General features: G+C 42.8%; 1 protein-coding gene across 3 annotated transcripts; it reads left to right on the forward strand.

Annotated features, from left to right (window-relative positions):
- Positions 1-175: 175 nt before the first annotated feature.
- Positions 176-10,263, forward strand: PTHLH (parathyroid hormone like hormone; the record flags this gene model as incomplete). Of its 3 annotated transcripts, XM_083860310.1 has the most annotated exons (4): positions 176-227; positions 355-477; positions 5,976-6,398; positions 9,880-10,263. In XM_083860310.1, exons 2-4 carry the CDS (start codon positions 377-379, stop codon positions 9,887-9,889), a joined length of 534 nt encoding a protein of 177 aa, XP_083716436.1. In that variant the 5' UTR covers positions 176-227; positions 355-376. The 3 variants fall into 3 exon arrangements, with proteins under 3 accessions (XP_083716436.1, XP_083716435.1, XP_083716437.1); XM_083860309.1 differs by having other exon boundaries at positions 200-477; XM_083860311.1 differs by lacking the exon at positions 9,880-10,263 and having other exon boundaries at positions 200-477; positions 5,976-6,402.
- Between the last annotated feature and the right edge of the window lie 3,964 nt (positions 10,264-14,227).

Genomic DNA, 14,227 nt, shown 5'->3' on the forward strand with positions numbered 1-14,227 from the left:
GTTCAACCTCCTCTAACCATGTTCTACCCCCTCTAACCATGTTCAACCCGCTCTAACCACGTTCAAATGAGAGCGAGATGCTTTTTGAACTAATATCGAGAGAGATCTCGCCTGCGGGCAGCCAGAGACTGAGAGGGAGGGAGGGAGGGAGGGAGGGAGGGAAAAGAGGGAGGGAGGGAGAGGCAGACAGCGAGGAAGGGAGAGAGACAGAGCGAAGTTTGGAAGAAGTGAGCCCAGAGCTCAGAAAGTTTGTTTTTCCTTCAGAGCCTCGGAGCTGCTGGAGCCGGAGCGGGGACTCCTTGAGGACGGCGCTGGCGCATCTGTCCCTGGGGACTGACCTCCCTTTCCTTGCAGGTTTTAAGCCCCGGAGGATACAATGTTCGCTAAACTCTTCCAGCAGTGGAGTTTCGCCGTGTTCCTGCTGAGTTACTCCGTGCCCTCCTACGGGAGATCAGTGGAGGAGATCAGCCGCAGACTGTGAGTTTCTCTTTTCCTATTTTTTAATTATTATTATTTTTTTTTAATCTTTTCCTTTATTCTCCCTCTCTGCGGCGGCGGGGCTGGTGGGGAGGGAGGGAAGGAGGGAGACAGCCCGGGAGGTTCCCAGCTCCAAACGGGGCCGCTCCAGGTTACCTGCCCCAGGTGTTCCCTAGCGCTGCCTGGGAGCCAGGAGGAGCCACTCGGAGCAGGGAAAAAGGGCTCTTTGCAGCTCTCTGAGCTTACAGAGCTGCGGGGGAGGCGAGGTGAAAGCTGAGGGGCTTCTCTCCCGACCCATTTGTGGTGATTATGGTGAGGTTGTCCCGGGACCCTCTCAGGGAGCATCCCGGTTTATCCAAGAGCTCTGTGTTACACTGGATAACAGACACTTCCTCGGCTCTGGCCTGGAGCCAATATTGATAAGGGCAGGGGAAACATGCAGAAGTGACACTGAAGTACTGAACAATTTCTTTGGATTTCTGCCACTTCAGGGAAAGAAAGAAAAAAAAATAAAAATCCAAAGGGAGTCCAGTATCTTATTGAGAGGCAGAGGCATATTTTTTTTGATAAATGATAGTGTAACTTAAGACAGTCTGTTCAGGAAATGACCTTTTTGCTTCTTCCAAAATAATCAGCCTGGTTTATACTAATAGCCATACACAAAGTGCAGGACAAGCCTCTGCCCTGATGCAGGAGCAGCTGTCTCACACATCTAACTCGCTGGCTTTCCCTGGACTTGCATCAGATTTTCTAAGGAAGAAACACCTCAGTCGTGCTGGGGAGGGCTGTATTGTTATGCAGTTCCAAAGGAAGCCAAGTTGGAGAAAGGCTGCTGGAAAATCAGATCACAACTTACAGGGAAACATGACACAGCAAACAATTTCAGATGGGTTTCCTTTTAAATGTTTTATTACATACACAAGGACAAGATCTCCAACTAGCACTTCCTCTGCCACTTAAGCAACATACAGAATAATAATAACCAAAAAACCCCTCTGCAAAAGAAAAACAAAAATAAATATATATATATAACCCAGGTGAGGTGACTTCAGACACACCTAAAATTTGGCACCAGGCAGAGAGCTATTACAAATCTCCTACAGCAAATTGTGTAGAACAAGTTATTGCTGATAATGTTACAGTGTGTTATTCTCAGTCCATTAACATTTAACTGTTTTGTACTCCTGAAAGCTCTTCTTGGGCTATTTCTTTCTTTTGGGACCATATTATATAGAGGAATCAAACTTCAGTTTCAAAAATAAATAAATAAAAAAAATAATTACAGTGCAGTTAGATGCTGTTGTTTTCTTGGCTAGGAAACTCTGAACTGGATCTAAGCCAAGTTTGGTTGTTAAAAAAAAATTAGATTTACAGAGAAATACTCTTTCTCATTTGAAGTTAGTGTAGTTTTAACACTTGTTTTTTAAAGGTCAGGATTAAAGGTCTTCCCAACATCCCCATTCTGTCCTGACAGGGGAGAAGAAAAGTGTAAGCTAACCAGGGAAAACGCATTTCTCAGCTCCCTCTTTGCTCTGGCATGTAAAACACACACCAGAAACCAGTCAGCTGTCAGTTAGTGGCATTCACGTAGTTTTGTTTGTGGGCACAGCACAAACACAGACACCACACTCAAACATGTGTCCTGTTTTAATATCACCACAAACCATTCCTCGAGTTAATGGTTAATAACTCACTTAAGCTTCAAGATTTTTTTTTCTCAGTCAAAAAGCTTAGACCAGTAATGGATGAAAATACTGAAGCACATTATTATAGACATGCAAAAATAATCAAAATTACATAGGCCTGGTTCTGCAGACTTTGCTGAAGCAAATCTCCCATGGAAAGCAATAGCAAATTGTCCCAAGAAAAGTTTTCCAGACATGTTATTTGTTATAGGAGTGCTTTAGCTGCTAAAGAACTTCTGAGAAACCCTGTAATGCCTCAAAATGAAATTACATATTTTTATCATTGTGTCCAGACATCGCAGCATCATGTCCCTAGATCTGCTCAAAATATTTTTCCTAAGCCTGAGATAGGTTGAGCAGATTTCCCTCCCTTTGGAGTCAGTGGCAAGGGCACTCAGCCTTGCAAAATCCAGAGAATTGACTGAAACCTCCTCAGTTATTTTGCTGAATTTAGGATCAGACCCAACATGAACAGTCAAGGATAATAACAGCTAAATAAGAGCAGCTCTCTGAGATAGAAAGTGGTAGCTTGAAGAATGTTGCCTTTTAGAAATGCTAGATATCTCAAGGAGAAAAAAAAAAAAATGTGCCTGAAAAGAGGAGCTTATCTAGAAGTACATGAAGTCAGGATAGTCACAAGTCATGGATTTCTGCTGCTCTCCCCACAATGACACACTCAGTCTCATGTGTACACACAGTGTACTTGGATCCAGGAATTAGTTTGGATGCTCTGGTCAAGTATAAGCCATCAACATCCTTGTCTCAAAATTGCCTGAATGTGGAAGCTGATTGTTTACTGCTTTTGCTTTGGGTACAGGATCCTTTTCCTTGGATGGGAGGTGCGTTTTAGAGAAGGATGGAAGGGACCTCTAGTGGGTCATCTTAACCCTAACAGCCTAATATTTTTTTCCATATCATAGCCAATATGTGAATGCAATCATTCCACCCTCCATTGCCTTCCTGCTCTGAGTGTGTGGGTGAGGTATTGTTGATATCTCCATTATGAAGCCCTTCTTATATCAGTCTTCTTGGGCAAGCCTTTCTCCATGATTTACAAACACAGGAGTTGTTTGAATAACTGAAGTAGAAGGAGGCAGAAGGTCAAAGAGACATGTATCCACCACATCTTTTTTCCAAGGAGATTTTTTTTTGATCTAGAGCATACAAAGGGAGCCGGTAGGCAAAATGTAATCCTTAAGTCTGGCTGAGTAATAAAAGTCATGTGAAATGTAACACTACATAATGTTATACAATCATCTGGAATAGCAGAATGTTATTTGGGGCCAGACTTGATGCTAAATATCATACAGACATTTAAAGAGAAACCCACCCTCTTTGGCACACCGAGCCCTCACACGTCAATCCCTGCATTATTTTGGAAATGCACACTCACTCAAGATGCAGACCTTGTAATGCTCTCTGACTGCCTTGTGTGTACCGGAACCAAATGTTTAGGTTTCAGTTCTGTAAAATGGATTAGGCTTTCAATCAGGAGGACTTTAATAACAGGCTTTGGAAAGTCAGGATTTTGTCACAGTGGGGAAGTTGACCAAATACACATTAGAGGATTAAGGCAGCTTTGGGTTGCCTGTGATAGAAGGAATTATCCTTGGTAGTTCACAAGAGGCAGTAGGAAAGCTTTGCTCATCACATGAGACACTGGTTTAGGCTCCACAAAGCATGAAGATTTCAGACACTTTCTATGAACTAGAAGAGTGAAAGCAGAACTGCATTTCCCATGCAGATTTTCTGAGAGAATAGACTACTGAAGCTGGGAATGTACCCTGAGTCACACCAGACAACCTGACAGTCAGCACAGAGGCAGTCACACAGAGGAGCCCAGGGTGCTGCTTCTATTGGCCTGCTTGCCAATCAGACCTACCCTAATGAGAAGGGTGTTGGAGATGGCTTTTGGTCAAAAAAAAAAAAATTCTTCTGAAGGCGATCATGAGCTTGTGTTAGTGGCCACAGCTGCACTGAAGAGAAAGACACAACATGGGATCAGCTCAGTGTCATCACATTGCATTTTTGCTTAGGGACATTTGGTAGAGGAGCACTAAATGTTTGCCCTAAAGGCTGAAGCAATCCAAAACTGATTTTGAGACACTTGAAACACAGACAATATTTGATTATATGTGCATTTACAAACCTCAGCATATGCAGAGCTGATTTTGAGCAAGATTTTGACAGTCATCTTCCAGTCTCATTGTGGAACAGGGGAAAGCTGCTGTTTGAATTTTGCACTGAGCAATAGAGATATAATATCACTTAAATCCATCACTTGAACCCAATACTCAAAAAGTGCAGCCCTACAAAGACAGAAATTGAAGGGGATGCTCTTAAACCAGAGCTACTTGAAATTGCCAACTTCCAATAGCTCTACTGATGATCAAGTCATAAACCTGAGGAGTCTGGCTGAGGGGACTTAGAAAGAGAACCTGCAGAACACTCCCAAATATTTTGCGTTTTCAAATCTGGTAACATAGCAGGAAAAAGAGGGATGGGATGGGATGGAAGGAAGGAATATTCACTCACAGTGATGTCTCTTCCAGTTCACCCACAGGCAGAAACCACTTCTTACCCAGCTAATTGACCAAATGATTACAGGACAGGCAAGGCAGTGAATGGAATTTCTTTGGCCAGTGAGAATCCAGTCACATGCCATACCCTGATGCAAGAGGAGAGGTTCCATAGCCAAGCTCTGCATGCTGGAGTAGAGCAATTGGAAGGATAAACTGTATTATTGCATTCATGGGAACTTAGCTAAAATCCCAGCTTGTGCTCTGTCTGTGGTTCACAGTGCAGCTGTGCATCTATTCCACTTCAAGAAAAAAGGCTTCCACTTCACATTTTCTCTGGTTATTTATTATCCAGGTGCCATTTGTATCTTCTTTGCTCAGATGTTTAATACATTCCTTGCCAGTACAACATCTCTAAAAGACAGATAGCTATTCATCTCCCTGTTCCTCGAAAACAAGTCAGAGCTCAGTGTACCAAAAGGTCAGGATGAACTCTGGAAAAAACACTCTAAGAAACCAGGATGCTTCTTGAAGAAGATCCAATGAAGAGGGTTAGCATAAAAATCAAACAGCACAGCAGACTAGAAATTTGGCCCAAAAGTTCACACTTAAAGGAATACTAGGAAGTCATCTAAAACCATAATTAGACACAAGTGACCAAGCAATAAATCTACAGAGTGGCTGAGACTCATCTCTGCTGATGCTCAGGCTTGGATAGCTCATTATGGACTGAAGTGCCTGTGTTTTAGGCACCCAAATTCAAATATTTTTCCCTCCTGCAAATGCACTTATTTAAATGTAGGAGTAAAATGCACTTTTATGTGCTTGATTATGTTTTTGAAGTACATGACTGAGCAGAAAAAAAATCACTAGAATCATGCTGTGTAGCTCCAGTGCTGTACAAGTGCTGGGTTTTCCCTCTCTTGCTGCATTATCTGACCCTTTAGTTTTCCTATCTCTGACAACTGCCTTCCTGCTTTTCCTGCCTCAAGTGTGATATATTAAGAGTCATGATGCTTTCCTAGAACAGAGCAGTGACTAATCCAGCTCCAGGTCCAGCGGTGTGTGATCAGTCAGCTGAGAATTATTACCCGCTTAGGTCTTTCCCTTCTCTGCTGAGAGCAGCTACTCTGAGGGAGAAGCAGGACTTGCTCCAGCAGTCTGACTTCACTGGATTTCTCCAAACCTGGTACATGATCACTGTGGCCACCAGAAGAGAGGAGCTCTGCCAAGCACTAGGCAATGACAAACCCCTAAAAATTATTTTTCCCTTTCCTCTCTTCTCTCCCTTTAGCAAACGGGCTGTATCAGAGCACCAGCTATTGCATGACAAGGGCAAGTCAATCCAAGACTTAAGGAGAAGAATATTCCTCCAAAATTTAATTGAGGGTGTCAACACTGCAGAGATCCGTGCCACGTCAGAGGTGTCGCCCAACCCCAAACCTGCCACAAACACCAAGAACTACCCCGTCCGCTTTGGCAGCGACGATGAGGGCAGATACCTCACCCAGGAGACAAACAAATCACAGACCTACAAGGAGCAGCCCCTGAAGGCGTCAGGGAAGAAAAAGAAAGCCAAGCCTGGGAAACGTAAGGAACAAGAGAAGAAAAAGAGGAGAACCCGCTCGGCTTGGCTAAACCTTGGCGTGTACGGAGACGTTGTGACCGAGAGCCCAGTCTTGGACATCTCTGTTACTACACAAAATCACACTTTAAGGTAATTCTGATATATTCTCTTGGGCAGTGTGCCATGCATTTATTGAAATTGTTGTCCCTTGGTGTGAGAGGCCAAGGCCTCACTCAAACTGGGAGTAAAAGCAGATCTTGGTACTTATGGCTGGGCAATGGCTTTTCAAGTCCAATCTCAAGGTGTTCTCTGCAGGTAAGTGCCCCTTCCACTTTGCACTGGGGACAGAGCCTTTCTTCCTCATGAGACACAATCCACCTAAACAGCTTATTGCCCAAATCTGCTTCCTGAAGCTGAGTAATAAGTGAAGGTATTTCTGTAAAAAGGAAGCACATCACAGCCACTAAAATTTTCTTTCCTGCTTTAACCGTAGTGTATCTCACATCATATCTTGGTCCCACACTTGGGCCTCAGCAGATTTGACTTTTATTTAAGGCTGTGTATCTATAAAATGGTGAAGTTTTCTTTCCTTCCTCTCAACACCTCCCCTTTTTGGCAACTTTCCTACCCTTGCTTTACGGTTTTTCATTTTACTGTTTAACCTTAGGGGAGAACACGGGAAAAATTCTCAGTAATATCTGCAAACAACGCAAACCAGCCTTTCACCACAAAATTTCCCCTGCCATTAGAACTTTTTAATTCAGCTCCATCCCTTTGCCAGCGTGTGAAACAATTACGTTGCTGCTTAAAAATGTTTGGCATTGCTCTTGGAGAAGGACACACTTCCCTCATGCATGGCAATGAAAGGTTTTTAGGGCAGTGGCCGGGAGACATCAGCCTAGGTGTCCCAAGTGACTCATCCCCTTGCAGTCATCTCAGCTTGAGTGGAAATCTGCACACTTGCAGGCAAAGCCATAGATTCCACTCTTTAGTGGAATCTTCTCCTCAAATGTTTGCATTTCACCAGCAAAACCCCACCCTTTTCTCTCCTCCTCCCCTTCACCTTGGCAGGCCAGAGACATAAGTGAAGTGCCACTTGCTTGCAGTAAATCCCTTGGAAAGAGACACCAGCTGTGGAATTCACTAAAACCCAGCCTGGGGTTAAGGTTTACAGGCCCCAGTTTGCAATATGCTCCATCACCTCAGCTCGTGCTGGCATCTACAGGAGATGCCAACATACACCAGGGTGTCCCCAGACCATAAACCATTTTCAACAGATGTCAAGGGACTGTGTTGGCCAGTAAATAACACCTGTCTTAAACACAAAGAGATCTAAAGTGTAGGGAAGAAAACATCCTAGGGAATTTCAACTTTTTTTTTTTTTTTTTTTTTTTTTTTGTGGTGTTTTTTTTTTTTTTTTTTTTTTTTTTTTTTTTTTGTGTTTTTTTTTTTTGTGTTTTTTTTTTTTGTTTTGTTTTGTTTGGTTTGGTTCGGTTTGGTTTGGTTTGGTTTGGTTTGGTTTTTTTTTCCGCTGTGCTGTCTCTGCATATTTATAATGGGATATATAAAAGAACCACTGGTACAACCCTGTTGATTTTCCAAGTTCAGCCTTTTTGTTTGAATTGTGTCTGGATGGCTGAACACTCCCAGCTTTACTTGTTGTGGAGTCCAATATCCAAATGCAGCATTTCTCACAGGTTCCTAAAAAGAACCTATATTTCAGATAATTAATTTGAGATGATTAAATAAGGAGAATCTGTTAAAAAAGGAAAAGGGAATTCCTCCTTCACAACTACAGAGAACATGTTGGTTTATACCCTAACAAACTTCTAGTACATGAGGTTTTTTTATTATCTCAGTAGGCTGGCAAAAGATGTAAACTTTAAGCATGATTTTCCCTCTATGCTTCTTTTCTGCTGAACACCTCAGATTAAAATCTTCATGCCAACTCTCCCTGAACAGTCTTGAAAACAAAATTTTGGGTTTAGGTCAGAAAAAAATGGACAGCAAAAATATAATCTCTAGATCTTCTGACTTACTACAAGGAGTATCTCCTGGAAGAAGCCAATATTGCAAAACCTGGATCCAAATCACAGAAAGCAGCTTGCAAATTATCATTAGTACAGAGCCCACTGTCAAGATGTCAAGCTTTAAAACCAAGCCTAAAATCCAGGCCAGATTGAAAATGTCACCCTCTTAGAAATAGGCCAGAGTAGTGCAGACATGCACACATACACAGCCATGCTGTATGAATTATGTGCCATTGTTAAACCTGTTGGAATATACCCTGAAATGGATCCTAAAATTGTTGCTGGCTAATTATTAAGGAGCTTCATGCTAGCATTTCCATTCCAGGCACTTTAAAAGTTATTTGTCATGGACATTCCAGCTAAATTCCCATTTCACTTCAATTAAGGTACTCTTAATTTCCTAAAAACCCCTTTGAATTAATAAACTCCCTGATGATAGATGTAGCCTCCTTTTCAATGTGCACCTTAAGAAAACCTTTTTAAACTCTCCAGGATCTTTATTTTGTTGTGCCTCACACCCACACACTTTTGCCACTTGGGATGTTACCCCCAGCTCTGGTGATCAGTCCTGCAGCAGAGAGAATCCCACTCCAGCCTATATCTCCACATTCCACCCCTAGGTGTTTCCCAGGGAACCACTAAAAAAAAAAAAAAAAAAAAAAAAAAGTGCTGTTCCCAACTCTTCAGCATTTCCTGCAGCACCTCTGAGCAACTTCATTTTGCAGTACAAGGAATACACTGACAGGGTGGGAGCAGGCTCTGCTTTGTTCTCATGGGGAGAGGACTGCAACATCCCTGAGAAAACTCCCAGATCTCAGCACTGGGTGCAGCTGATTGCTTCAGCTGGGCTGAATGCAACAGAAGCTGGAGGAGAACAGGATGGGATGGTTGCTTTCTGTCAGGACCAAGCTGTCTGGCTCCCAGAGGGAAAGTTTCAGGATTAGAGCCTTTTCATTCAGTCAAGCACTCCAAGAGATGCCACCAAGGGGCTGCTCACTGCAAGCCCTGAGCTGCCTTTGCTCACACACACCACAGCCCCTTGCCTAAGGGGTGATCTACCAGTGGGAGAAAGAGACCAAATAAGCCCCAATGGACTGTTTTAATCAGAACATGGCACCACACCCCAGCAGTTAACACAGCACAGCCACAGCATTAACAAGGACTTCCTTTTCCATATCTTCAAAACAGGTTTTGCTTTTCTCCAACTGTATTTTTTTCTTTTCCAGCACTTGACGCTTTTTATCATAGGGTGACACAATTCTTCTGCCTGTAGCACTCAGGAATCTTCTCACATAAGGCTCTAAATAAAAATTTTCAAAAAGCCCCTTTTCCATTCTTTTGAGGGTATAATGGCCAAAATGTGTGACAAACTGCAGGTCAGCACACTTCTGGAGGGGTTGCATTGAGAAAAACATAACAGAGATCCTGAATAAATGTCTAAAACTGTGACATGGTCAAACAGGCCCTGTTATTGCAAATGGTTACTAGCAAGGCACACCTGTTACAGCCTGTGTCATTCTTGCCATTGAATCTATGTCCACATATTTGAAGTAAAAATTAATTAATTTTTCTGTTTTTCCTGTCCTTTTTTTTCTTTGCAGGAGGCGCTGACATTTTCAGCAAGAGATATTTGGAAGACATATTGCAGTATTCTGTAATAGTGAACATATGGGAAGTATTAAAATATTTATTACCTGTAAATATTGTAAATGCTCAGAATAAAACCTTTCCCCTCCCCATTGCTCTCTAAAACTGCACATTTGGTTATTGTGAATTTTCCTTTTTTTTTTTTTTTTTTTTTTTTGGCTAAGGCTAAGACAATTATTATTGTCACATTTACCATAATTTATTTTGTTGACTGGTGTATTTATTTTGTGAACGTATCTTGGTGCTGCTGACTTTCTATATTTTTTGTAACATAATGCACTTTAGATATACATATTGAGTACATTGATAACTGACATAAAATGTTCCTTTTTTTGTGGTTGATTTCAATGAATGCCTACATACAATTGTTCAAGCTGATTTTTCCTTTGTGCATGTATAATAGCAGTATTTTAAAATTTGTAAAGAATGTCTAATAAAATATAATCTAATTAAATCACGACTCGCAAGGAAAAATGTGTTCTTTAGGAATCTCAAGAGCAGGAACAATTTCTTTTTTTATTTACTACATTTGAAAATAGTTTTGAATGTAATGTGCTTACGTTGGTCTGAACTCCCACATTTTCACATTAGCTTTTACTTAAAAATCACTCAGAATATATTTTCCTTCCAGTGTTCCATTTCAAGTTCACTCAGTTGCTGAACGACCTGGGGGTAAAAAAAGTCCCAGAGCTCAGACCCCACTGCAGGGGAAGCAGATTCCCAACCTCCCCAGCCCTGTAGGAGCTGAGTCAGGGCCTGAACCCCTGCCCTCTCCAAACTGGGGAGTGGGAAAAGCAGCCCCAAGGGTGGGGGCATCACATCATCCCCTGCTCTTAGAAGGTGCTCACAGGTCACACTTGTTCACACCCTGCTCAAACCCAGGTCAGAGACACCTCTGCCCTGAGACCCCAATGGCCTCAACACCAGCAGATCTTCAGCTCTTTGTGCATTTGTGTCAGGAGGGCAGAACCTGTTTCCTGAGTGAATGCACACAGGGAGGATAAAAACTGCAAACTGCACATCACGAGGTGCTCTTGCCTTGCTGGGATGAATTTTCCCCTCTCCCACCACAAAGATGCCTCACACAACTCTGTTTCCATCCAAAAGCATCTACATTAATCCTGCTTCTGCCTCATCTCCACAGATGAGACCAGCTAAGGGAAAGATCCCCTTCAAGACTTCATGTCCACTGACTGAAGAAAACACGAGGAAAAAAAAATCATGATCCATCACTTTTTCTTGCTTCTTATCACTTTTCCTGTCAAATCCCAGCGGCTGCTTGTTGGGGCAACCTGGATAAAGGGGATTGTTTCACAGAGATATCTGAACTTTGTAAAGTCCAACTGAATTTCCTCTGTCCCAATCCTTTAACACCAGCAACATCAGAAAAATGCAAGCATGGAAAAATAAATCACAAATCCTGGGAATTTTAAGATAGTTCTTGTAATTGTTGCTCTGTTCTGTAGTTGCCAAACTTTTATGTTTTTATTCTTCTTTCCTTTTTTTTTAAGTGCCATCTTTTTCCATTGCCAAAGTACAGCCATCATGTAATATAAACCAGATGTATTTCTGCTCCCTACCCAATCTTGCAGAAAACTACCTCCAAGAACACACTAAAAGCAGGAAAACTTGAGAAAAAAAATTACCCATCCTTCCCAATCTACTTCTCTGAAGTGTGAAATCCAACTCTTCATTATGTCCAGTTAATTACAACAGCCACAAAGCATATGCATGCTGTTTCCTCTTCAGATGAAAAATATTATACATGATGAAGCATAGCACTGAGGAAAAAAGGCAGGGTTTCTGCACATTTTCTACTTGGCCTCCTTGCACATCCTGCCTATTTATAGTATCCAGCTAAGGCTGGGATTTATACAACTAAAGTTAACTGCAATATATTCAAAAGAATCTTGTATCTCAAGATTACCAGCATATCCCAGCTGGAGCTAAAACTGAAAGCTCTTCTGGGCAGAGGCAATTTATCTTCATCAGAAAGGATGAGCCTTGGCAGACGGGGGCCCAAAGCATAAACCAAACCAAAAACCCAAGTGCTTAACCTTGGCTCCACAGAACTGACCTCCTCATAGGAGAAAAACTGATTTTGAAGTGTCTCTGGTCTCCCCTGAATCATTCCACTGCCCATTAAGGACTTGTAATTTTTTTCCTAGTTTCCTGTAAGTAAAATCTGCAATTGTAGAGAGTTTAAGCAAAAGTTATGTTTTTTCTGTGAGACCTTTGCACAGGCCTTACAAAATCTGTCTGTGGCTCCTGTGCTTCACACACTTTGGTTTGAAAGTTGGTGCTGCAGATTTCATGAAGCTGAATGCAAGATTTTTTTTTTAAGCTCTCAACTTTGCAGGGAAATAAATCCTGAAGCTCCCAATTTCTGAGAAAAACTAGAGCATCTTTGCCTTGCTTGTGATGGGGGGTAAAATCTCCCAGAGATCTCAGTTTCTCAGACAGTTCAACCCTAAAGGTTTAACTAGTCTCAAAGACCCCTGCAGGGGTCAGGACTTAAGAATCAGGACTTAACCTGGTATTTCCATGACACCAAGTGGTGTCATGCTGGAGGAGAAAAGCAATGATGCTTGAACTTCAATATTTCATGTTTTACTGTATGACCTCTAGGAAGGCTGCACTCTTGCATTTGTGTTCTTCCAGCCCTGTTTCTCTTGCTCTCCCTATTCCCAACTAATCCCAGACCTCACCTCACCCACAGCACCTTCCCTCACCAGTCTCCTGTCCCAGCAAGTGTCTGTTTCCCATTTTCCACATCCTGCCTCACAGCCACTGACCTTGTCTTCCTCCAAGCCCTCCATCCCAGCTTTTCCACTGGTGGGTTGTGCTCTGCCCTCAGCATCCCCACTAGCTTCCTCCTGCTCTCTGCCCACCTCCCAGCAGGAAGAGCCAGAACAGAGTGGGGCAGCTTCCTCCTCACTTTGCTTTACACCACCCTATCCCAGCACCTTTTCCCAAGCTCCTGGCTAAGCAAGAGCTGTGGGGAAATCATCCTTTGCCTTGACTGTCTCTGAGCATTGAACCTGCTCAGATGGCAGGGTCCGAACTCCTGGGATGTGCACAGAAAATCCATTCATGCACAGGAGCTGAACCATAACAAAGGCTTTTGCTAAGAAAGGAGATTCCATTAAATTAGTGTGATTTTTCAGAGGGGTGCAACATGCCCAGGTGCTGATCAAGGTGATAAAAGAGCATTCACAATGCAGAGGATGCCCTTCCAAATTTCCTCTGTGAGCCAGAGAGGCGCTAGGGCTTCTCAGAAGAAATTCCAAAAGGTTTTTACTATGGGCAATACAATTGGTTTTCCCTGGTTTACATTTAAACACTGCACAACTGCCTTGGCTGAAATCTTCTGAAAGGCAGTTTGCAAGGTTTCAGCTTGAGAGGTCAAAGAAATGAGGCCAGGGTGTCCCAGCAGGAGATGGTGGCCTCCCTCAGGAGTGCCCTGAGCAGCAGTCCTGCCTCCCAGATCCAACCAGCACAGTCAGAAACTTTGTTCCTGCCCAAGACCTCCGAGGGGAGCCCAGATTTGGCACCCCACCGCTGCTCTGGTTTTGCAGCAGTCACTGTGTTTACTACAGAACTTAAAAGTGGTTTAGAGACATCCAATGATGACAGCTCTTCCCAGCAGCTCCCCTGTGCTGGACCTCCATCACAGACCTTTCCAGGCTCCGTGCACTTGGCACGGGGAGCTCATCCAACAGTAGAGTTCCTCTAACAGAGTTTGTTTCGTGGCCCTTTGTAAATACAGACATTTATCTGGCCTTCAAGGCACACAAAAAAACAACCAGTGCAGTTTTATGCCTGTCTTCTGGAACAGGCATAAACTCTGCTCTCAAGGAAAGCATTTCAGGCACAGGAACTGCTTGGCTTGGTTTGAAGCATTCCCCACCCCAACCTGTGGACAGCACTATCCCAACACAATGCAGCCACAGTGCAGTGATCATGCCTGTTCACTTATGAGTAAGTGCCTTGATCTGCTGAGCCACCACAGAGAACTTGGCTTTCTTGCAGAATTCAGAAAGTAGGGGAATGCTGGCTGTATTTAGTTACAGCCTTTGAGAGTTTGAAACATTTTGTTGTTTGGTCATAATTTACTGCAGAGAAAAAGTGCCGTGATAGTTTCTGTGGAGTCAGAGGGGCTTTATTTATCTACAAAAGAGATACTACTGGAGGAAGCACAAGGTACCTTTTAAACACCACAACATGATATCTCCAAAATAAAATGGGAACCATCAGCCTGACGAGTTGGGTCACATAAGCAACAAAGTTATTAAAAAGTAC

The sequence above is a fragment of the Zosterops lateralis genome, assembly GCF_965231275.1.
Source record: "Zosterops lateralis genome assembly, chromosome: 4".
NCBI classification, from domain to species: domain Eukaryota; kingdom Metazoa; phylum Chordata; class Aves; order Passeriformes; family Zosteropidae; genus Zosterops; species Zosterops lateralis.